The sequence below is a fragment of the Rhodamnia argentea genome, chromosome 2 (genome assembly GCF_020921035.1).
Source record: "Rhodamnia argentea isolate NSW1041297 chromosome 2, ASM2092103v1, whole genome shotgun sequence".
Taxonomy (NCBI): domain Eukaryota; kingdom Viridiplantae; phylum Streptophyta; class Magnoliopsida; order Myrtales; family Myrtaceae; genus Rhodamnia; species Rhodamnia argentea.
In genome coordinates, this window is record NC_063151.1 from 13,170,421 (window position 1) to 13,194,943 (window position 24,523).

The 24,523-nt window shown below is 39.6% G+C and overlaps 2 protein-coding genes across 2 annotated transcripts; one reads left to right on the top strand and one right to left on the bottom strand.

The window, feature by feature from the left end:
• The first annotated feature begins 9,927 nt into the window (after window positions 1–9,927).
• LOC115755625 (low-temperature-induced cysteine proteinase) lies at window positions 9,928–13,154 on the top strand. The gene is made up of 5 exons (XM_030695088.2): window positions 9,928–10,480; window positions 11,159–11,394; window positions 11,598–11,738; window positions 11,830–12,261; window positions 12,683–13,154. The coding sequence occupies exons 1-5, from the start codon at window positions 10,042–10,044 to the stop codon at window positions 12,779–12,781; spliced, it is 1,347 nt and encodes a 448-aa protein (XP_030550948.2). The 5' UTR covers window positions 9,928–10,041; the 3' UTR covers window positions 12,782–13,154.
• Window positions 13,155–13,755: 601 nt separating this feature from the next.
• Window positions 13,756–15,514, bottom strand: LOC115726013 (lon protease 2). The gene has a single exon (XM_030655716.2). It carries the CDS (start codon window positions 15,019–15,021, stop codon window positions 14,167–14,169), a length of 855 nt encoding a protein of 284 aa, XP_030511576.1. The 5' UTR covers window positions 15,022–15,514; the 3' UTR covers window positions 13,756–14,166.
• Window positions 15,515–24,523: the final 9,009 nt, after the last annotated feature.

The window sequence follows — 24,523 nt, forward strand, 5'->3', positions numbered from 1 at the left end:
CTTTAATTAGTGGGTCTATGACCATATTATCTTTGGAAATATGCTCTATGGATATGTCACCATTCTCAACTATCCTTTATGGTCAAACACTCAACCGCTAGATACTTAGACCCTTTTATATCTCTGTTGCTGTTAATAAACACCGCTGCATAGCTATTGTCACAATACAACTGTAAGGGTTTATCTACAAAATCAAATAAAGCCAACTCTCTAATAAGGTTCCAAAGCCATATAGTCTAAGTAGTAGCCGAAATACATGCTATAAACTCCACTTGCATGATAGAGGATGATATAGAATTTTATTTCTTGCTTTTCCATGATATTGCACCTCCCGCTAACATAAAAATGTATCATATTGTCGACCTAAAGTCATCTTGATGGCCGACAAAGTTTACATCCAAATACCTTAATATCTGCAAGTCTTGAACATATTTGTGAATCAGCATATAAACATTTGTCATCTTTAATTACCTCAAAATCTCCTTGGCAACACCCTAGTGATCATGTCTTAGATTTGACTTATTTTTGCCTAGAAGTCTTGTGGCAAAAGCAATGTTTAGTCTAGTGCAAATTTAAGCATACATTATGCTTCCAAGTGCACTAACATAAAGTACATTCCTTATTTAGGCTTTCTCAACATCTATATAAGGATACCGTAAGTGATTTAGTTTATAATCCTTAATGACATGAGCAATTCAAGAGAAAGGGTACTGAGTTCTCACACATTGCTAAAGATTATTTTCCTCAAACGGTGATAGGAAACAAGACCCCGGAGAAAATGATGCTGAGAATCTCTCTAGAAAGATAGTTGAATACCAAAGATGAGGTAGTTGTGATTGGGCATGGAGATCATGAGCGAGCAAGAGAATTGCTCAAGCAAAGGTATGCTGAACACCCGATTGCAAGGACCAAGGAGAGAGGCAAGGCCGTCGTAGCCAAGAAAGCCTTGCGTTCCTCTCAACCCGACAAAGGTTCTTCTTTAGCGGGACAATCTGCTTTTGTGTCTTTGGACGACCCGCAAACCATTCAAGCGGATGTAAAGGATGTAAAGGATCCGAAGGTATCCATAGCCAACATGACAAGAAATCGGGTCAAGCTCGAAAGGACCATCATCAGCCTGGATTGCTACAACCTTCTAAACATCCTTCCCGAGCCTACCCAATCTCCACCTTCCTAGAAACGCAAGCGCACAAGCCTTAAATGAGCACACATGCTATTTTGCACTTTTATCGCCTATTTCTATTGTCCCGTGGAAATTACTTTTGAATGACTTGTTTAGGATGTTTTATATGTACCCTGTTGTTGCACCACCTATCTTGATGAATGAAATTATGCTATTTGTATCATGTGTGTTATTTCTTGTGCTATCTCTTCTTTTTGCTGATGATAAAAAGGGGGAGAGTATATGAATGGATGGATATGTGGACAGTATGCTTACACATGACATGTAATTCTAAAGGAAGCACAAAAATGAGGGGAGCCTAAAGGCAAAAGTCTGAGAGCTTTAAAAAAAAAAAGATTCTCTCAAGATATTTACATTAAACTTCTTATCTTTTAAACATCTTGAACTGTAACTACTTAGCTTGATCATATTTTTCAAAATCAAAAGATTAGCTTAATAAGTCTTTCTTCGGATTCTTTTCCAAATCTTTTTGAAGAATTCATTTATCTGCAATCGCATCTTATAAACGAAACATCAGCTATGCAGATCTTTACTTTATTGCACTTTATAAACTCTATCTTACTATACATCTACGAGATAGTTTTGTCATCATAAAAAATGAGGAGATTGTTGGAGAAACATCTCATAAAATATTTTGATGATTTTCAAACTATCCTCCGGTATTTTATTTACCTTTGGTGTGCATATGTTTATTGTATAAGGCTAAGGATCACGAGATGGCCATTGGATAAAAATCGCGTGAAGACTAAAACACTTTCGTGAAACATTCGTTGAGGATCTCAAAAGATCCGGTCACCACATATTTGATATTGGAGCTTGAAAGAATGAGTCAAACGAGGAGTATAAAGTCCATACATGCCAATATTTCAAAAAGATCGGCTGAAGTCGGCCAAACTGAAAGATTTTTGTCTTCTCTAGAACAATACACTGCTGTGTTAGAGAAAAGCTAAAACCGTTAACACGGAATAGTAGTTTAGTACCTATTTTAGAAAGATCGTGTCTAACGAAGGAAAAGTGGTTCCAATGCAAAGACAAGCTATCCCATTGAACTCCAATGGCTCTTTTGCCCCTCTAGAGATGTTCCAACGGCTATTTTGCTGAGGTTTACAAAAGGAGGAGGTTGTGAAGGCCAAAGGAAAACCAACCCGAACCGATTGAATATCTAAATGTTGATCTAGAATCTGTTTTAGTTGAAAAGTATAAGTGTAAAAGATCTTGAGATCATCTGATAGCCTTGTGATCGTGCAAAACAAGTGTACATTCCTGAGTAATGATGTTGTATTAAGATATTGTGATTTATCGTGTGAAAAATCGGTTCACGTACTGTTTGTAACTTGTGAGGCGGTTTACTAGTGTATTCCAACATGTCTTGTGGCCGTTAGTTGTGTGGAGTGGACGTAGGCTTGGTATATAAGCCGAATCATTATATATATGGTGTGCCAATCTCTTCTATCTCATATATCTGTTTGCACACATACAAATACCGCTTAATGAAACATTTGCTCACCCGATCTTTTTCTTGTCACCTTTGGTTTTTCGTAAAAGTTTCAAAAAGATTCGAAACAACCTATTCCCTCTCTCTACGTTGCATTGTTAGCCCTAAAATAAGCTTCGTCGAGTTACGGGTAGCTAGAATCCATAGTCCGATCGCCTTGAACATCATCAAGTGAGTCAAATTTTGGAGAGGAATTTGTATATGGATGCTAGCCGTAGGCCATAGAGATGGGTCCAAGGAATTCGAGACTCGTTTATTGATGTTATTTGTGACATTCCGAAATCCGACCTTTTTGAAGTAATGAAATGTCATCAATGTATTTCAGTAAATCTCGCTCAGAATTGATCACTCTTGAGTTAACTAATCGAAGGGGAATGGCTAACTGGGAAATGGGTACGTGGACCTAAGAACTTGACCATGGATCGACAATTTGGCCATAAGGGTTGTCGAGGGAAGATTTGGAACTATTATAGGCCGATCCAAGAACGACTAAGGAACAAATTGCTAGCGTTATATAATTGGATCGCGGGTGATTCTGTTTGACCACAGTATAATTTGTGAACGTTCCTAAACCGTTTCTTGACGATCGCGTCCTTCGTAACTAATGATCGACCCTTGCAATGACATGACAACCAAGGTCGCCATAGCTTGAGTATGATACGAATCATAAGGTCGATACGCGTAATTCCTAAAGAGCCGCCCGTTAGTTTGAGATAAACTGAGTTGCAATCGATTGGGATTAGCCATTAAATTAGACTTCGAAGTTGGGCATCGGACTTTTAAGGATCACAATATGAATATTTTGGACGTCGCCTCACCAAAGTCAATTAAGTTTACGGTTCGTCCCAAAATGATTAGAAAAGTGAGATATAGATGGAATTAGAAAATTTCTCTTTTACCGTTGGATTAGAGCTCATTCCTCAAGTTAGATTAAGGGCAAAGTAGTCTTTAAACTTGAGTTGGATTTACAAGATTGCCCATTTTGTTGTTATTTGCAAGAAGCCAAAAGTTTGAATTATTGATGTGACTCCCTAGACAACTCTCCTTAAAACCCTCAACCACCTAGTCTACTAAGCCCCCTCAAGTCAAAAGCCTAGTCTAAGACAACCCATCACCTCAATCTCTCACTCTTTCTCTTGGCTTTGGGAACAAGCTCTTGAGAAGCAAGAGCTCATTTTCATTCTCCCTTTCCCCTTTCTCACCACCATCTCCTTCTTGTTACCTTGTCCGTTGGTCACCGGGATGCCTCACCACCACCACCATCGACCACCCTCCTCCGCAAGAGCACCGTGAGCCTTGAACCACCGTCCGCGAGCCGTTGAGAGCCCGCAAAGCCAAGCCAAAACGGATGCTGCCCCGCACCGGAACTGTGGACTTGTAGGGCTGTTCTAAGGAGTTTCTTGAGTAGTTTCAAGGTAAGAAACTCTATATACCTCGCTTAGTATGTTAGACAACTTGTGGAAGAAGTTTGGAGTGGATTAAGAGGATTTAAGTGGCTGACTTCAAGCGTTTTCCTTGGACTGAATCAGCCCTCAAATCTGCTCCGGATCTGGTCGTGAAGGGGATGAATGATAACCATTCTATTTTAGAAATAGATTTCTGGCTAGAAATAGTTTTTTCTATTTTTGTTTTTGGATGAGTTTCTAGGTAAAAAAATGTGTTTGATAACAACATAAAATTTCTATTTCTGAAAAATGTGTTGGCCGGCCGACGGCGGGAGGTGGGCGTGGCGACCGGCGGCGGCCGCGGCCGGGTGGCGATTGGCGGCGGCGGGTATTTGAGAAAAAATGAGATTTCTATTTCTGTTTCTCAAAAAAGTAGAAAATTTTTGTTTCACATTTCTTCTTCAAATCTATTTTTGAAACAACTTTTTGTTTCAGAAATAGAAAAATAGAATTGCGTTATCAAATGGATTTGCCTTCCCGAAATAGGTTTGGAACAGAAATTTTGTTTCTGAAACGTTTTCATGCACCCCCGAAGTCTTGCCGCCCCTTGGTTGGCTTTTCAAGCTTCAATCTTGTGGTAAGTTACTCTTAAACTTAGTCTAGGACTTTAGGTTACTAATGGATGGTTTAGAATTGGATTGGTAGGATTTTATGGTAGTTTTTGTATGAAGAATGTGTGAAACCCGATAGACACGTTAATCCTGTTTTTCAGCGCGTGTCGAAATTGAAATGGCTCGTTCGAGGTCATCCGGAGTCCGAATTGAGCCCCGTTTTCTCCCACACGACCGTAAGATCATGAGGAACATGATTCTGAGTTTAGATTGCTCAAAAAGAAATTAGAAAGATGTCATTTTTTCTGAGAGTAGGTCTGGATGTAGAAATCGGTAAGTGGATACCGCCGAGGATGCATGGACGTAGCTAAATTAACTTGTTTGCCCTATATGTGTTTGGTCTTGAGGTGCCCTTGTGGATTGATTACTTATCGTTATTATGTTTGGCTATAGTTTGCCAATGTGAATTGAGCATTTGGAATTGACTAGCTAGGTACCTTGTATTCGATCATGAGGGATTGAAATGATCGATTGGCTGAATGGATAAATTGCTCCTAGTATGTTTGACCTTATGATGAGGAACATGAATGAATTGATGTGTTTGAGGCATAGTAGATGAACCATGAGATGTCCTTTGTGATTGTGCAATTCATGTTTGCTCGAACTCGTGCTATGATTAGTTGGCATGGCTTGTGTTGTTTAGGTCATGATTGACCTTGAATTCAAGTTTGGCTAAGCGAACGAATTGATTATATATATATGATCACATAATACCCCGAAGCGTGATACGCGGGGAATTGAATTTATCTTGAGGCGTTAAACGCGAGATAACGACTTGATGCGTGTTTACGCGAGTCTTAATATTTATAATGATTTGATGCGTGTTTACGCGAGTCTTAATATTTATAATGACTTGATGCGTGATTACGCGAGTCTTAATGCTTAAAATGGCTCGAAGCGTTATGACGCGAGCATTTGGCAATCTGATATCAATGATTGGTATGTGATTGAGATATACGATAGGAAACACCCTTTATGATCCCGTGATTTGTGAAATGTCTAAGTACGAAGCTCGACCTTAAAATTGTAAAGCATGACTTGAATTGCGAACTTCTAACTTATGATTGTAGTGTGCTTTTGAGTCGAATTACCTATTTTAGGAATTGCCTGGAGGTACTATTGGCCTGGTCTAGGTTTAAGAATAACTTGCTGAGATTTATTCTCACCCCGTCGTGGGATAACAATTTTCGGGTCCCAAATGATGAAGTCTCATGATCGCCATGGATTGGCTTGAAGATGCCCTTTTGAAGTAGATGAACCATTAACCTTACTCGATTGTACTTCTTTTTGTAGTCTTAGAGAGCTGCTTTTATATTTGGGGTTGTGTTCGCCCGTATAGCTCTGTAAGGTTAAACTTCATCTACCTTGTTTTATTAAAAGAAGTTGTATTTTGAGAATTATCAAGTAGTAACTTTTGAAGTCAATTTGAAGTTTTTAAGAAATGTATGGAGTAAGTTTTAAATCTCTCTTTTACATCCTAGGTCATTGTATTTAATTCTGTTGTATGAAGTGTAGTTCTCGCTTCCGCATGTGCTTATCATTTCATGCTTAAGTTCGTTGCCGTTGGATCCCTGGGAAGTTTATAAACTTACGGCCCGTACGGGGTGTTGGCGTGCTCGTAAGGTTCGGGACGTGATATTATTGGTCCAATTATGACCTCTTAACCATGGGCAGTTCAAAGTAGAGGTTCGATAGTTAAAATTACCATCATAACAGAGTGAATCGGATATGAGAGAGTGTGTGAAGATGGCGTTTTGGATGAGGGTCCTATAAAGGAAACATGAACTTCAGAGCTTGGCAGTAACATGGTGATCTCTAATAGTTGAGAATTGTAAGTTTTTGTGGTAATGGTAATCAAAATGATATGATTCGAGATGGCTTAACTGTAGGACCAAGGTGTTATTTGACTAAGCATGTCCTATTGTGTGTGCTATGAAGTGTTTACCGTTGTGATTCTTGACCTCCATTTCTTGTGGGCCTTCGCTGAATTGAATGAATTATTTGACAGCTTAGTTGCTTTGTTAGATGTTTTACTTTCCGAGTTCCGGCTCATCCATGTTGATTTTACCCTTTTCGGATAAGTTTTCCATTTGAGAGCTCATGATTAGCATCGAACGGCGCCCTAGGACGCCGAAGCTCTAATTAAGGATTAAGAAATCAGGCCTACTACAACAATAGAGGAAAGGATATTCTCACACCAGGTTTAGAATCAATTGAATTTGATGCGGAATGGTGACAATTCGAAACTCAAGTGCTTTCTCTCTATCCCCTCCCCTAAACACTGGCTGAACGAGAGTGCCCTTCTGAACTCATGTTTCTTTCCTTAATGTGAATACGTTTATGCGTTGGAGGGTTAGAGGAGGAACTTCAACTATTTTTATAAAGTTTTTAGCCATATGCCCTCTCATCATGGGTGGGCGAGCCCAACTTGGCCCACACTTCGGCCTCAAGAATCCATATATCTAACCTTAATAAATCAACCCCATTAAATGGTAAATATCAATTTCAATTAATATAAACCCGCAATAGAAACACTCTTACAATTTTATCGCAAGCACTACCAACAAAAGGGAATGCTTTCTCCATGCGAAGGAAGATGCATAGGGTAACATTCTTAGTCCAATCATACGAGTTTCCAAGTAAGACGGTCTTCATCTCATCTGGGCCGAGGCATCAATAGTCTCTAAAGCTTTGTCTTCTTCTTTCCCAATCTCCTATCGTCTTTGATCCAACCATTTCATGCTTGTGGGTTGCCCAATCCCTAGAGGATCTAAAGAAGGTGTGGCGTAGACTCATCGGTCTCGAGGGAGGCGTAAGATGGTGCTGATTTCAATGTCTATTCTTTATGAGTCTACTTACCCTTTTTTTGTTTTACATTTCCCGATTCAACATGAAAAGTATTTTGATTTTTCTCCGATAATCGAATACCTTTGTCTATAAATACTGTAGAAGGTGGTTCGTATCTTCCTATGAACCTCAATAAATAAGTGGGAGGATAGGCAAAGCAAGAGCTCTTGAGTCTACCCGACTGCGCAGTTCTTCATTCATCCATCTAGGCACGACTGGGTATACGTGGATCGAGGAGCCTAGCTCGGGAACAACTTCTTACTAGTAGGGGCTAATCACGGTCAATAAAAAAGTCCAATCTCATGGAACTAGGTATTTCTTTATCATAAATAACGTACGCATAGGTGATCTACTTTATGGGCTAGCTTCATTACTAAGGCTTAATTGCCTTGTGGAAGAATTCAATCTTTCTAGGTCGCATTTGATCTAGAGGAAAGAAAAGCTATTATTCTTAGCAATTGAACAAGAGGAAAAACAACTATCTACTCTACTTAGTCCACTGTTGACCATGGACTAACTCAAGCACCAAGTCCTATTGCTCTCTTCTTTCGAACCGGTGAAATGGCTGCTTCTGTTTTGTCCATCTCGGGAAGTAAAGCGGCCAAATGCTATGTCCTTTGTTTAATACACATTTCTCTGAGCGAGAACCTTGATGTAGTAAATGGTCACTTCATCAAATTCATCAGCATCTTCAATCTTATTGACTTCAAATTCATCAGCATCACTACAAGCTCCTCTACCTCCTAACCATTCTTTATGCATTCAACATTTCTAATCTGAATTCCTGTGTGGTTCCCTTCTGCCGCGCGCACACTTATACACATATACATATATATATATATAATTAATTCTTAAGTGAACTTGCATATACGTCACATTTAGGACTTATTTACATTTCGCCACATCGTCATCAAGCATATTTTGAAAACAACAAAAAATACATGGCACCTGGAGTATGTGGGGCGGAGAGGGATGCAAGGAATTTCATCCAATCATGTACTAAAAAAAAACAAATTTGCATTCATAAATTCAGGAAAGTACTTGGACAATCATAATTGTTGAAACCTAAATTTTATCCCAAAGGTCGTTTATATGTATTTTCTGATTTAGAAAAAAATAATTAAATAAAAACGATGGATCATAAAGTTTTGACGATAAATTACACAGTAGTTTGTACGCATTAGATTGCTTTAGTCATTTAGATTTCTAATCAGAATATGATTGGTTAGAAAATGATAAGAAACCCAAGACCCATCCCTTGCTTGTAAATCACAATTATAAAAGCAGATATTTTTATATCATCTCATGTTCATTATTTGTAATTACAACGCATCGGTGTATATGAACTTGAAAATGCACAAACGGTGATCGTAAGAATCTCTCAAAAGTTACTACCAAATCTAGTAAGAAATAGAAAATATGATCATTCATTTTTGCAATGACGAAAAGTATTGTGCTTGGACTCTATCGCTATTTTTGTAAAACTTCAACATGATTTACAAAACTACGAAGGAGAAGGAGTTTCGACTCTCTTGTTGCTTTCCATAGACTTTTGACGTGAACCAAAGAGCTACGAAGTAGAAGAAACTTTGACTCTCTCGCCATTTTCGTAAAGTGTTGACATGAACTAAAAAATTACTAATGACTCATGAAGTTTCAACATGAATCAATGATACCGAGGAAAAGGAGACGAAGAGGGTAGTTTTTTCCCTTTGAAATTTCATTGCCCTCATTATTTGAGAATTAGAAAGATCATTTTTAAGTTTGAATTTGCCTACTTAAAATAAGGGTTCTTTTACTTTATTTTTATTTACTTGTTTTTAAATGATTTTCCAGCTCTTATTTTATCTTTTTATTCCCTTCTGTCGTTCCTTAATAATTTATCAAATTATAAACTATAATATTATATCTAAAGTATGTATCTAGATAATACATACAAAATATATGTTAGATAGTGAAAAGAAATTCAAATATATAAATAAAATCAGGAATAAATGAAAGTGAAATTTTTTTTTATTTTGAATTATCTTTTCAATATTAGAATTTAAATATTATTTTTAACTAATTATTTTTTTAATTTTATTATTTAGAATTTTTTTTAAAAAAAATAGATTATATTCCATTAATATAATTTATCTTTATCACACCTCCTCCATAGAATGATCTTATGCATGTTATATTCCCTTATATCCGATTAGTGTTGTTTATCCTAACTTTTATCTTGGTTACTCAACGTATTGATGTGGGTGCTTATTCCACCTTCAAGCCGCTGGTAAAATTATGTACACCGACATCTTCATGCGGCTATGCAAGTATTTATTTCCTCTTTTGACCAATAAAAACTCGGGCAGTTGGATCTTTGCGTGTTTTCCTTGGGCTCTCCGTTTTCACAGGAACTCCATTTCCGACAAAGAAACCCCAAACCACTCTCTCTCTCTCTCTCTCTCTCTCTCTGTGACCATGAAGGAGAACAATCATTACACAACTCTGCGCATCTGCCTATTGTCCCTCCTCCTCCTCCTCTTCAACCTCAACCTCTGCCTCTCCTCCACCTCGCCCGTTTCGGAGCTCTTCGAAGCCTGGTGCAAGGAGCACGGCAAAGCTTACTCCTCTGAGCGAGACAAGCTCCACAGGCTCAAAGTGTTCCAAGACAACTTCGATTTCGTAGCCCGGCACAACAGCAATGAGAACTCGTCTTACGCTCTCGCTCTCAACGCCTTCGCCGATCTCACTCACCACGAGTTCAGGTCGTCCCGGTTGGGCCTCTCGACAGCGGCGGTCAACGTCGGCCGGCCGCGGTTTGCGGGGTCCGGCCTCGTCGACGACGGCGACGTTCCTTCTTCGCTTGATTGGAGGGAGAAAGGAGCGGTGACGCGCGTCAAGGATCAAGGAAGCTGTGGTATGGATCAGTGAATTGAGTGCGCTGTTTTGGTCAGTTTTGTAATCGAATTTGCCTTGTCGTGAATGGCGAGTTGAGATTGATGATTGTTTGGCACTTCGGCTTGTCTATTTCCTTTTTCAGTTAGATTTTGGTGCAGATGCAGATTGACAACGTTGAAACATGTTTTTGATGGGTACAATTAAATTCAGTGCTTTCTAGTCAACCAATTTTTGGACTTAGTGAAACCAATGAACATTCAAATGACTATTTTGTGTTTATAAGTTTTCGTGATTGCACTTTGTTCTACCTGTGACTGGATGTCGTAGTAGCTGAAGGGCTGGATAGCTCCTGTACTTATGTGTGTAGTTAGGACAGGATGAGTTGGTTTGATGTCAGTTGTTTTTCAAACTTCTCATTGCTCTGGTTGGCCTTTTGGCTTTGAATATGGTGGAGGTAGCTAAGAGTAGAACTACAAAGTTCAGAGGCATTGTCATGTAACATTTGGGTTAGGAGTTCAATTCTGTGAATCTTCTCCCGGTCGGGGTAAAGAATCCCTTGTGGTATGGATTTGGTTGATGTGCTTTAAAAACTTGTATGGGGTGAAATCAGGTCTCTCCATCTGATGAGACAATCTGTGGAGGCAACTCGATTGCTTTGATGCAGAGCTGAATGCCATTGCATTGCTGCTCTCTGCAGGGGCTTGTTGGTCATTCTCGGCCACAGGGGCCATTGAAGGAATCAATAAGATTGTTACAGGATCTCTTGTGAGCCTGTCTGAGCAAGAGTTGGTCGACTGTGACAAGACATACAATGATGGCTGTGGTGGTGGACTCATGGACTATGCATTTCAGTTTGTCATTGATAACCATGGAATAGACACCGAGGATGATTACCCATATCTTGGTCAAGAAAGGACCTGCAACAAGCAAAAGGTAATCGTTGGAATTTCCCTGCACTCGTTGCACTTTCCTGGTGAAATATTATATTCCTCTCGTGTTCTCTTGTAATGAATATTGATTTATATCCCTGTTGTTCTCTTGTTGGCGACATCATTTTGCTGACATCCAATAGGTTTAATTAGCAGATTCAATTTTTTTGTTTGTCATCTGAATCATTTATCTTGCTAATGCAATAGCTAAGGAGACATATGGTGACCATTGATGGATATGTTGATGTGCCCGCAAACAATGAAAAAGTGCTGCTCCAAGCGGTGGCTAATCAGCCAGTAAGTGTGGGTATCTCCGGAGGCGAGAGAGCATTTCAGTTGTACTCAAAGGTTGGTGTCAAACTTCCAAGTGCACTTCTTTCCAAAAATTACATCAAGTAGATTTTTACTGGCTGTGGTCTTGATGTATGAAATCTTTTAGGGGGTTTTCACGGGTCCATGTTCAGCTTCTCTGGATCATGCTGTATTGGTAGTAGGGTATGGATCGCAAAAAGGAGTTGATTATTGGATTGTGAAGAACTCATGGGGATCAAGGTGGGGAATGGATGGTTATGTTTATATGCAGCGAAATAGTGGAAATGCCGAAGGCTTATGTGGCATCAATATGCTACCTTCTTATCCAACTAAGACTAGCCCAAATCCTCCGCCGCCGCCGGCACCAGGTCCCACAAGGTGTGATCTTTTCACGCATTGTTCTGAGGGCGAAACTTGCTGTTGCAAGTCTCGCTTTATTGGAATATGCCTTTCCTGGAATTGTTGTGGGCTCGATTCTGCTGTATGTTGTAGGGATCATCAGCATTGCTGCCCACACGAATATCCTGTATGCGATACAACAAGCAACCAATGCCTCAAGGTATTTGCCCCGGTTTTCTTTCTCCTGCCGGTGTTGTTACGCTTGATGAGTGAGAATAACAGACCAAGTTCTTAGTTTCCAGGGCATTGGATCCTATAATTGTCTGATGATTTTGTAGCAGTTCATGTGATTCAGTGTAGCAAAGAATGACTTGTCTTTATGCAGTGGGTAATCTTGAATTTTGTGCCGTAACAAAAAATTGTCATTCTGATCCGCACTTATTGGCCTTCACTAAACATTTTAGGGAAAATTCTTCTTGGCAGTATGTAGTTTATTCTGATGCAAGGGAGATTTACTGGTTATCCTGTTCTTATGACTGCTGCTTCTTTCCTTTTTTGACAAATGCTATTTCTTCTGTCTGTTGTTAGTTGTCTTAATAACATCTTAGGCTGGGCTATTGAACTTTTTGGATATTTTGCAGCATTCTGACAATTTTACGGAAACAGAAGCCCTCAGAAAAAGAGGTTCTTTAAGGAAGCAAAGCAGTTGGCACTCCATATTAGAGGGTTGGATTTTGTAGTCTCAACAACCAATACACATTCTCTTCACAGTTGCACACATGTAAGTACGTAAGGAGGAATAGTAGATGTCTACCTAAAAAGATGGCATCAGTTTGCAGGACTACCCAAAGTTCATCGAATTGGTTGAGAATATGCCAGATTGATTTTTTACAATTCTCAGTGTGTCCAAGGTGCCATCATTTCAGGAGGGTTTGGGTGAGTATGGATTTGGGAAGACTCTCAACTACTAAAGCAAAGCAGATTCAAGGATCGGGGAGGACACGTCATTGACAAAAAAGCTCGAAAAGGAAAGCATCTGAATTCTTGTTTCTCGAGTTAAAAAACATAGTAAGCATTATATATGCGGCCAATGCAGCAGTTCTGCATTGAGTCAAAACTCTACTACAGAGCATGATTTATTTCATCCTTTGATTTTATTTTTATTTTTTTGGATTTGGGTTCGGGGTGTTGGGAGGTGGATTTTGCTTCAGAATGAGGTTTTTGGTCAACAATTACCTTCTGTAAAGTTTGTTGGATGAAATGAAGATGGTATGGCATGCAAGTTTGTATGATCCGAACATCGATGAAGGATTCGCCATTCCTTTAGTTGGTTGTGTGCCGGTCTTCAGGAGGATAGAAACTACGTTCGCATCTTTTAATACTTTGGCGTGTACATAGTGAAGAATCAGTAATTTCTTAGAGGGGATGAGAGGACAGTATAGCGTCTACTACTACAAAATTGCTCTTCTACGGGATCTTATGATTGTGCTGTGCAACGAGTTCTGTGGACAGACAGGGTCACTCAAGTCTCAATGATGTGATAGATGTTAGCAAGAAATGAGCATCTGATATTAGAAGGAAATGGGACTGAATGTAGTGTGTGCAAAGATGGGGTTTGTGGCAATAAACATATGTAAGGTAAGGCTGCTGAACACTGGTGCAAGAAGTTGCTTCTCTTGTTCCGGCAAAATTAGCAAGAACGTCATTGATGCTGTTAGGAATGAAAAGCTTTCGGACAAGTTTACTTGCCTCTAAAATCGACCTTAAAAACATAATTAAGAACATAATTCCTAGGAATCGTCGCTTCCATGTGAAATTCTACTTGTTCATGCACCACGCAGGAAAGATTTGACTAATCGAATGTTGTTCTGTTCTAGTGGCTCGTATGATTCCCACAGGTTATTACTAGTTATAACCATGAACGAGACTGCCTTGATGGATAATACTAAGCTCGAATCATTTACAAAATAAAAAAGAAAGGTAAAAATTTACGTCTTAGAAAGGTTTTCCTTGTTGTGTGAATTGCTTGAAAATGTCCGGGGAGTTGGCATCAAAACACTTAGCTTGTTCTCCGCTTCTGCTTCATCAGTAAGTGATCAGTCTTCACCGGTCTCACTCGATTCGATCACGAGGACGGAAACACATCCTTGACCGCGGAAGCAGCCGTCAAGTAATTGAGCGTGTTCCTCAAAGTCTCCTTCTCTCTCTTTAGCCTCGTCGCAGTGTCCTCCAGTTCGAGCAGCGCCTGCTGCTCCCTCGGCGCGCCCTCGAACGTGCTCCCCACGAAGAAGGAGAAGGGCGTCGGGAACAGGTTCCGCCTCAGGTCCTGCACCTCCTTCTCGGGCTTCCCGCTCAGCCGGTTCGAGATCCGGATGACGTCCTTCATGTAGGCCTCCACCTCGCTGGCCAGCGACTCCAGGTCGTCGGCGCCGTCGGCGGAGGGCCGGTCCTCGAGCCACGCGACCTGGGCGACGAGGTAGGGCTTGCTGCGGACGATGCTGGTGACGCGGAACCGCTCCTGGCCCTTGCAGATGAGGAAGAACCGGTCGTCGACGAGGCGCTCGTGCTTGACGATCTCTCCAACGCAGCCGACGGAGGCGGTGCCAGAGACGGAGTCTGTGTAGATCACGCCGAAGCGTAGGTCGGTCTGGAGGAGCGTGTGCATCATGATGCGGTAACGGAACTCGAAGATTTGGAGGGGGAGGATCGCGCCGGGGAAGAGGACGAGCGGGAGGGGGAACAGGGGGAGCTCTACGACGTCGTCGGAGGATGGAGACCCCGCGGGGCGCCTCTCCGAGAAGGAGGAGGCGGAGCAGCGCACCGAGTTGGGGTTCCGCCGGCGCCGGCGGCGGAGGTGGGGCGGAGCGAGGGATTTGGAGGAGCAGCAGCGGGTGGGAGTGGCAATCGGGGGAGTGAGGGAGGGTTTGGGAGAGAGAGAAGGGGAAGAAGAGGAATAAGAAACGAGCTGAGCGAAGGCCATTGTTTCGTGCGTTTGGAATTGCAGAGACAGAGAGAGAGAGAAGCTTCAGTTCAGGAGGAGAGAGAAGACAGAGCAGAGAACCATGAGAGGGAGAGAGGGAGAGTCGAAGTTGGTGTTGGGTTTCAATTTCAGAAGTGAGTGAATGACACACTGATTATTGTTTGACCATCAGCTTCCCGAGAGAGAGAGAGAGAAAGAGAGAGCGTCGTTGACCATGAATTTGATAGTGTTAATAATTCCGCTTTGTGGTGGAGGGATAGAGAGCGGGGGCGAATGTGGATAATAGGAGAGGGAGAGAGATCTGATGGCTGCTTTTCGACTTGATCGGTTGTGGCTTTGAAATTTCCACGTGGGATTTGTGGGCCACGTGGCACGCCTTTATCGGAGGGTATTGAACCGGAGGTTTCGGTGCAGCAGTGGACCGGTGATGCCCTTTGTTTTGCCCATCATTTTCGTCGGCCTCCCTAAAAATCTCCATTGGAGTAAATCGGGGTTCCGCTTTCCAAGATTCACTGGCTAAATCCCGCTAGATGACATAGCACCTGCCGTCTCACGCTAATGCAAGAGCATCCAACTCATCGGAAAAACCCTTGAATTTCTCAATACAATCGTCATTCATTAAAACTCAAGATGAATTTGATTACAACTTGCTTTGGTAGATTGAAAATAAAGTTGCCGATGTGAAGGCTATAAACCAATATGCCGACTAAGGAGTTATCGATTCTTGACCTTGAGGATTAAGTTTCGTTTCACCAACGCATCTTGAAAATTTTAAAAAAAAGAAGAAGTTATTTCTATGTTCTTAGTAAAACTTAAACGTCCTTATTGAAAACATTAGCGCTTTACTAATAGAACAAGCACGGTAGACTTGTACTAGAGAGCAAGCGAAGAAAAAAGACTATAGGGCGCACATTACCACTCTTGCAAGAAAAGGGTCTAGATAACGCACCCCTATAAAGGCTTGAACTAATGATGTATACAATACTTGAATTCCCGAATATTAGCTACCGTTTTCTACGCAGACTAACTACATAAGGATGAGAGGCAATTCTGAGCCATTTCTTTGATTATTTGGTCATTTTCCATCATGGTTATTTGCTAAACTAAACTAGAAGACAAATTTCGAAAGATGAACCGCAAGGCTAAAAGTCAATATTGCAAGTCTCCATGTCATTTAATGTTTTTCTAGTTACGAGGACTTTAATTGATTTGTGGTTCTTGTACATTTAGTATTTAGGGAGTCCCCATGTTCTTAAATATTCATCTAGTCCTCATATCTTTAATGTTCATCTTTTTGTTATGTCCAAGTCTCTCTATAAATAGAAGAATAGTTCTCCACTATAACGCAGACTAGTTGAATGAATGGAAATTCCTCTTCGTGAGTTGAATTGTTTACCTTTGATTTCTTTAGCCCTAGAAAGTGGGTTCTTCCTCTATGGTGAGCCAAAAATGGTTATCTTTTAGACTATGGTGGTGAGTGTCTATCCGAATTCCAATCATTATCCTTAGCTGGTGGTGCTTCTTATTTGCCTTGGTGGGGATCGTATTCTATCGTCTCTTTATTATTTTACACACTCATCCAAACACTTAACCCAGAAAATTTCCATTGATGGAATCACTCGCCTACACACGCATCAAATTGGTATCACCTCAAGGTTGAACTTGTTTGAATGATTCCATTTCTATTAACCATCTCATTTTACAAATGGATCATTTTGCTCCAAGAGGCTCTACTTTGGAGCAAGCACACAACGGAAGACGAGATCGTGCTATAAAGAATCTCTAGAGACAAATGGAGCGAGTCCACAATCACCTAGAGAATTCGATAAGATAGGAGCAACAAGCAAGACATCCCGATGATCAACAAAAACATGGCGATTTAGAATCCCATCGTGGTGAGTTAGGTTATACTAGAGGGAACTCTAGTGACTCGAATATTGAGCGCGAGAGAAGAAAAGGGAGGCACAAAGACAATGATTAAGAAATCAAAGTGGAGGCGCCTAAATTTGAGGGTAGTCTCAATCCCGACAATTTTATCTACTAGATTCATGTGATCGAATGAGTTTTTGACTTTAAGCCATACTCGAATGAAAATAAATGTAAAGTTGCTATCCTGAAATTAACGAAATATGCTTCTCTTTGGCAAAAAAAATCCAAAGCATTAATAAGCCAATTAAGGAAAAACAAAGATCAAATCTTGGGAAAAACTTAAAAAACCGATGAAGAAGAGGTTTTTGATAGCTGCAAGCAAGACATGTTCCTCAAAATAAATTTCCCCCAATAGCGCGGAATGAGTGTCGAAGAATACATTAGTTTGAACAACTCCTTATGAGGTGTGAAATTTTCAAACTAATCTCAACAAATCATTGCTCTTTTCCTTGGCGGCTTGAATAGGGAGATTGCTAATTTGGTTGAACTTCAACCATAGTGGTCTTTTGAAGATGTTAGCAACCTAGCATTGTTGAGAAACAATTGAAGGGTAGGAAGGGATCGTTGGCTAGGTCATCGACAAGGGGAACATCCTTCTTTGAGGATGCTTCTTCTAGCAAGGCCGAGAGTTCTTCAACAATAATCAAAGGCAAAGAGAAGGCCATTGAATCCGTCCAAGAACTAAACTCAACAAGAAACCTAACGTTGAAAACAGGAAATGCTTCAAGTGCCATGGCTATGGGCATTTGCAAGCTAATTGTCCTAACATGAAGGTTATGACCTTTTAGGAGATTGAGACAATCGATTTGGAACTTCGATAGGCTAATGGTGATCCTGAACATAATGGTTCTGAATCTGATGAACAAAAGGAGATTGTAGAAAAGGCTGATGATGTCGAGTTGTTGGTTATCCGAGGAGCCTTATGACCTGTCATGTCTCCAAATGTCGACAAGAAAAGGGAGAACATCTATAAGACCGATTGTACAATTAATTAGAAGGCTACACCGACGTTGTATCAACAATCTTAATTGACAAGCTGAAGCTACCTATGTCTAAACATCCACAACCGTATAAACTCCAATAGTTTAGCGAAGGAAGTGGTCTTAAGGTAACCAAACAGGCCCTTATATCATTTTTTTTTTGGAAGAATTACCAAGATCGGATTCTATGTAATATTATTCCCATTGTTCATGTCACATATTGCTAGGAAGACCGTGGCAATATGATAGAAAAGTTGTACATGATGGTCATGAAAATACATACTTATTTCATAAGGAACAAAAGTACATTACTCTTATACCTTTGAATCGGTCTATGATTCTTAAAAATCAACATGGATTTGAAAAGACTAGTAAGGAAAACCATTTCTTGAGTGAAACCCGAGTTAAAAGAGCCATTACCAAACATAAAAAATATTTTTGCTTTGCTTATATTTGAGAAAAAAAGAAAGGCGAGGTAGAGAGACCCTTGCATCCGAAAATGCATTCTTGAATTTGCAAATGTTGTTGGGAAAATCCCATATGATGTTTTAAAGATGAAAAAGAAAATTAAAAGCTACCAATGAGTGTATTGGTTAAGTATTACTAAGTGATATATATATATGAGAGCCTTAATGTAAATGGTGTCTTGATCAACACTTGGTGTGACGCTGAGTGCTCTATCACAATCGAAAATGTTCTCGCCGATACGAAGGATCATTGCAGATATCCGAGGTGAGCAAGGTATTTGGTGTAGAGATGTCTACAAGCCGGAAGGATCTCTACAAAGTTGAATAAGCTAGAAGGACCTTGATCGATGGAGAACAAGCTAAGAAGAATGGGGATGTTCGTGATGGCTTGGAAGGACCAAGATGAGATGAACAGTTGGATAAACCTTAGTGATAGTGAATAAGCATAGAATAGTAATATTCGTTGATGCTTGATGGAACCACAATTGTGAAGATGAACAACTTGGTGGAATCATCATTACCAATATGCTTGGAAAGACTAGAAGGTAGACGAGTGGATCGCCATCGGAACAACAGATTGGTGGCTAAAGCAATTCTTTCAAATGAGGTGGAAAGATAGTGACAATATCGATGGTCTAGTGAGTTTATTGAGGATGAGGAATTATCAATGATAATGTCTTTAAAGGTCTTTGGGTGCTGACTTGGCCATTCAATGACGATAAGGAGTCAATGGATGTGTTAATGTCCTTAGAAGTCCTTGGAAGCCGATAGAGCCAAAAAGATCATTGGAAGATTGATTGCAAGTCATTCCACATTAGTTCGTCATTGGGCAGCATCAACGGACTACTAATCATTTGCACTCCATATTGTATAGGTAAGGGTTGTTGGATATTTCGCTGTTTTGAAATATCTTTTAAATGATTTTGATAGAAACTATGACTGTTATGATTAGCCATCATTTTTTCCAACAATCAATTTTCTAACGTTCACATAAGGATTTTCTAACGGCCGTTACATGGCCATTTAGCGGTTTTATAACGTTTGCTTTATTTATTTTTTTTATAAACTCCCAATTATTCTTGTAATGGCAAAATAACGGACATCAAATAAATACCAATTGATTCTTAACAGCTCTTTCTCAATGGCTCCTTTGTTTGAATATAAAATTACAAACCATAATTCTAAAGAAGTCTCTCTCTGCATTACAAGTCTTCTCTCTTCCCCCCTTTTTTTTTTTTTGGCTGGGTTATACACATAACGTTATTCATGTTCCTTCTAATATGCAATGCGGAGAATAGAAGAAAGTCTATTATGTCTTGAGAGGATAGCTGTTAGAAACATTACGCACCAAGTTTCGTACTCCGATGGGCGGAATTATCCTTAAGGACAATACTTGCATGCCTCAAACAATTGATCTTACTTTTCTTGTCTTTTTTCATAGATTTTCAACCATTCTTATTTTCATATTATCTAATACTTTTCCAATAATCTTAAGGATAATTCTTCTGTTGTGCATAATGAAGTGACCTTTGATGTGATTTGTTGACGTTGCAATTGGGGAAGCAATATGGTGAGCCCGAGCATAAGTCCATGTGAGGTGGAGGTAAGGCTGACCAAAAGCATATGGGTGACGTATTCTGATGGCTTGCTAATAGAGTTTGAGGCAACCAAGTTGATTCTCATGTGGAGGATTGTAGAAACATCCCCATCTTGTTTAGAGGATTCTGCTTCCTATGAATAAGCTAAGTCCAACATTTCGTTCTATTGATTTTTGATAACCTTAAATGTTTGTATCCAATCTACTCTTTCAAAAAGATTGATGGTGACTCCATTGGCATATATACTTTGCACATATCACTCGAGCACACTAAGGTCGAACTCAATTTATAAATCTCCCGTTGCAATTTGGTATAGGCCTGGGAGGGCCCGTGCCAAGCCCCATGTCTTGAAGGGCTTGGCAATCCATTAGCGCACTCACTTTGATCCCCCCTACATCATGAGGGGATCTCGAGGGGTAGGTCACAACATCATGTTATGCTACAAGTGATGACTGCAATGCCATGCTATTTTCCCAACATGTTGAAATTCCACAATCCCCCAATGTTATTTCATATTTTTGCTATACTAAGTTATAACTACTTATCAAAATCAAATATTCTTCTAACCATTTTAAAATAGTGCCTCCAAATTTTCTTAGTACAAGTAATTGAAATTTGTTATATATTAATTGTCCAAAAACCCAATAAGTGCGCTCAAAATTATTGGAGAACTTCCAGAGTCAAATAAAATAAATCTCCACGTACCCACACATTATGAGAGTCTCCCCAAAACCCTGTTCCTTAACCACCATAAAAGTAATAACATCCTTATCAATGCTAATTCAAAAAGGTTGGAGCCATATCGGGCAGGTAGGAATAGGATAACTCCCACACTTGTGCTAGTTGTAATGCTCCAATACCATTTGTAAGGTCCCAAACTCTAGTGTTGAGCATGATTTCGGGACGGAGCTGAGTTCCCCGGTTCTAGAGTAGGTTCCGGATTTTAAAAATTGGGAAATCGGTTTCTACGTATAGATTTCGGGTTCTACTGGAACATGGAACAAGGCTTTCTATTTTTCTTATTCTGTATTTTCGCACAACCCTACGATATTCCATGGCTTTAGATGATAAGTGCATAATCTGAAACCACTAGTATGAGTTTTCATTTTCGGCGATATCCATGAGTAAACTTTTACTTCGTTAATGCTTTATATTCTTCGTTTGTCTAACTGAGTTGTGGTCAATGGATTGTAAGAGCAAATGATGGTCATTAGAAGTGATGATGACTATAACCCTTCAATTAAGAGACCTGTGAAACTTGGATAAACCCTAAAACCTACTACGGGGTAGAAACCAAAGTATACGGGGTATGTTTCAGGTTCCAAAATTTTAAGAATTGGCTCAACAAGTTGGTTATAGGTAGAACTTGAACCGGCCCTAAAACCACTCACCCTTATGAAATTCGAACTTTGAAATCGAACACGTTACCAGTACTACTTCTAGTGAATAGCCATAAAAAGAAAATACACAGTCCTTAATTCTCAAGTAATATGTCAAAAAAAAAAATTCTCGTATAAGAACAAGCCCTCAAATACTAATATGACCTCTAAGAATATATCCATCGAAAATTCATGAAAGAATCCACCATCTCGTTGCGGATTTTAGTACAACGAACTCCACAATCTCGAATAAGTTACATTTGCAACAACAAAAAAATTGACGAAAAAAAAAAAACATTTGCAAAAATTACAATAAGTCAGCTTCACTCTTGAGTAAGGGCGGGCATGGCAACACTTTTGCTTCAAAAATCAACTTCCGGCCAGAAGTTGATTTTTCTACCTCTACTTCAGAAGCAGAAGTTGATTTTTATATTTCTACTTCAGAAGTTAATTTTTTATCATAGAAATGCACTTGATAACAGCATAAAATTTCTACTTCTGAAACAAAAATTCGTTTGGTAACGGTTGAAAATTTCTACTTCTAAAACATTATTAACTCAAAATATTCTACGAAAAATTATGGATCCTAACCTAAAATCCATGTTATTGAAGAAACATCTCATAAAATATTTTGATGATTCCTAAACTATCCTTTGGTATTTGATTTACCTTTGGTGTGCATATATTTGTTATCTATGGCTAAGGATCACGTAATGACCATCGGGTAATATCGCGCGCTGACTGAAGCACTTTCATGAAAGCATCCGCCGAGAACCCCAAAAGATGTAGTCACCACATATTTGATATCGGAGCTTGAAAGATCAAGGGAAATGAGGAGTACAAAGTCTATACATGGCAATATTTTGGAAAGATTTGCTAAAGTCGCTCACACGAGCTGGAAATGGCCAATAGGAAGAAATCTGTCTTCTTGGGAACAATTTTGTGTTGTGTTAGAGAAAAGGTAAAACTGTCGGCGATGGAACAGCAGGTCAGCACCTATTTTGGGAAAGTCCAGTCTGGCGAAGAGAAAGCAATTCCAACGCAATGACAAGCTGTCCCATCAGACTCCGACAACTGTTTTGTTTTGCCAAAGGTGTTCCAATGGCTAGTTTGTTGAGGATTATATAAGAAAGAGGTCGTGAAGGCCAAGAGTAAGAGCGAGGGGAAGCCAAATTGATTGAAAATCTTTGTTGCTCTAGACGGTTACTCTAGTTAAAAAGTAAATGTAAAAGATCGTGTAATCTGTTGTTGCCTTGCATTCGTACAAAAACAAGTGTACATCTCTGAGTAGTGAGGTTGTATCAAGATAGTGTGATCTATCATATGAAAGATCAGCTCACGTCTTGTTTGTGACTTGTGAAGTAGTTTACCAATGCATTCCAGCTCATGTTGTGGTCGTTAGTTGTGTGGAGTAGACTATAAGCCGAACCACTATATATCTGGTGCGCTAATCTTTTCTAGCTTATATTTTTGCTTGCAAACACCTAGATACTATCCATCGAAATATTTGTTCAGCCGATCTTTTTTACATTACCCTTGGTTTTTCGTAAAATCTGAAAAACTTTCGAAACAACCTATTCACCCCCCTCTAGGTTGCATTGTCACTCCTAACAATTGATATCGTAGCTCTGTTGCTCGTTATTTGAAATGTACTTCTTCAAAGCATAAAGATCCTTATTATGGCTAACTTTGGTGATTTTTTGAGCAATGAGTTCGCAGCACCCAACAAACCTTCGTATTTCGATGGAAGCAACTATAACTCTTGGAAGAACCCAATGTTTGCCTATCCCGATACTTGTAATCAAAACATGTAGAACGTGATCCAAAATGGTGTAGAAGTTTCGGCTGCTCCGCCCATCGAAGAACAACAAACAACTAAACAAATTGTTAAAGTGGCTGCTGCTTGCCTCAAACTAATTCAAAAAAGAGCCGCTCTCAATTGTAAAGCTAGACATCTTCTTTACTGTGCTTTATCACCATCTAAATTTAATCGAATCTCTTCTTGTACCTTAGCTAAGGAAATATGGGATCGCCTCTTGCTAGTGTATGAACGCACGAATAGAGTAAAGGAAACCAAGATGAACGTCATGCTCGGGAAATATAAAATGTTCATGATGAGCCCCGATGAAACAAGACGGGAAATATACACGAGATTCATTGATAAAGTGAATGGCTTGGCTAGTCAAGGGAAGACATTCACGGACTCTAAAAAAGTGAACAAGTTGCTTAGAGCACTTCCCGACACATGGATGACCATGAAGACATGAATCCAAGAAACTATGAGAATTCAACTCATTACTATGGACAAACTCATAGGCATGCTGATGTCATATGAAGCTGAAGGTGTGAACAAGCAAAATCTTACCAAAGGTAAGAAGGTAATTGCATTTAATGATGACGATGAAATGCGGGATGTGAAACATCTACTAAAGAAGATGACGACATCGAAATGGCCCTATTCAGCAAGAGATTCAAGACCTTCATGAAGAAAGGTGAAAGTTTTAGAAGCGGAAAGAATCAAAGATTCTTAGAAGAAAAGAAGCCTTTCAAAGGAAAAGAAGAAAGCAAAGGTAAGGTTATTATCTGTTTTGAGTGCAGGAAACCAGGACATGTAAAACCAGAGTGTCCACTCTTGAAGAAAAGAAGAGGAAGATTCGAAAAGAAAAATAAGCACTCAAGGCAGAAACATGGAGTGACGTTGAAAGTAAGTCAAGGAATGGCGACGAAGCAAATCTTTGCCCCATGGTTGAATCCGAAAGAGAAGATAAAGATGAGGTAAATGATCCTGAATTGTCATATAAAGAAATGCAAGAGTCTTTAAAAGAAATATTTTTGGAGCACAAAAAGGCCTCAAAAAGAATCCCCAAACTAAAAAAGGAAGTTTTAAAATTCATGGAACAAAACCTTTCTAAAAAAGATGAGCTCGAGAAACTACGGAAAGATCCGGTGGACTCTTAGAATGAGCGTGACTTTTTGCGGGAGGAGAACAAATCTTTAAAGAGAGATATTTCAAAAATCAGCACACATTTCTCTTTTATCTCAAAAACCTTGCAGCACATTCTTTCTATTCAAGTTTCTCTTTACGACGAGTCCGGACTTGGACGTGAAAAGAAACATGAAGAGAAGAATCCTTTTCCAAGTGTCAAAAC